The 877-nt window shown below is 38.6% G+C and overlaps 1 protein-coding gene across 1 annotated transcript; it reads left to right on the top strand.

The window, feature by feature from the left end:
- Window positions 1-536: 536 nt before the first annotated feature.
- Chro.80483 (hypothetical protein) lies at window positions 537-791 on the top strand. The annotated part of the gene is made up of 1 exon (XM_659769.1): window positions 537-791. The coding sequence occupies one exon, from the start codon at window positions 537-539 to the stop codon at window positions 789-791; it is 255 nt and encodes an 84-aa protein (XP_664861.1).
- Window positions 792-877: the final 86 nt, after the last annotated feature.

Genomic DNA, 877 nt, shown 5'->3' with positions numbered 1-877 from the left:
AGAAGGGGGGTTAAAACACAAAGGGGTTCTCGAGAAAAAAATTTGGGGGTTTAAAAAAATTTTTTTATTAAAAAAAGAGGGGGGGGTTTTTTCCGCCCCTCTTTATTAAAAAAGAGAAAAAAGGCTCCGAAGACTCTTCGGGGGGGGAGGGGGAGGTTGGTACCCTTTTGGGAAGAATTTTCTTGAAAATTAAGGAAAAGGGTTTTTAAAGGGAGTTTTTTTCCCAAGAAATATTGGAAAAAAAGGGTTTAAAATTTTCAAGGTTTTAAAATGAAAAAGTGTTGGCATTATTAGGCCCGAAAATAACCAAAGGTTGAAAAAATTTCCTCCAAGATGGCCAGAGAAGTCCCCCTTTTGGTAGGTAAGGTTTAGTGGTTTCTTAAATGGCCCCAATTATAAAAATAGGTTTCTTGGGTATAAAAAAATCCAAGAAAAAAGTTTTCCGGAGCTTCAAAGGAAAGTGGAAGTATTCAGNAAAGTATTGGTAAACCACCAGTCCCAAAGATTAGACCAGCTTAAGGGTTTGGTTAAAGAGAATGGTAGANTTAGAGCAAGAGAATTCGACTTTAAGTCACCAGATTAACCAATGGNAGACTATGGCATATAGATATACTCATAATCTGAAGTTTCTTAATAGGGAGAGTACTGGTGGTCAGATAAAGGATGAGTCTGATGAATTGGGAATGGAATCACAAACTGATTCTGTTCATCGTAATTCAATTTATGATAATGATTCTTGTACTGATAATCATTTGGATTATCGAATTCCTGCAGCCCGGGGGATCCACTAGTTCTAGAGCGGCCGCCACCGCGGTGGAGCTCCAGCTTTTGTTGCCTTTAGTGAGGGTCAATAGGNANGGTTTCTTNACCCGAAGTT

The sequence above is a fragment of the Cryptosporidium hominis genome (genome assembly GCF_000006425.1).
Source record: "Cryptosporidium hominis TU502 chromosome 8 CHRO018145, whole genome shotgun sequence".
NCBI lineage: Eukaryota > Apicomplexa > Conoidasida > Eucoccidiorida > Cryptosporidiidae > Cryptosporidium > Cryptosporidium hominis.
Note: the sequence above shows the minus strand (reverse complement) of the source record. Positions and strands in the feature narration are given on the sequence as shown.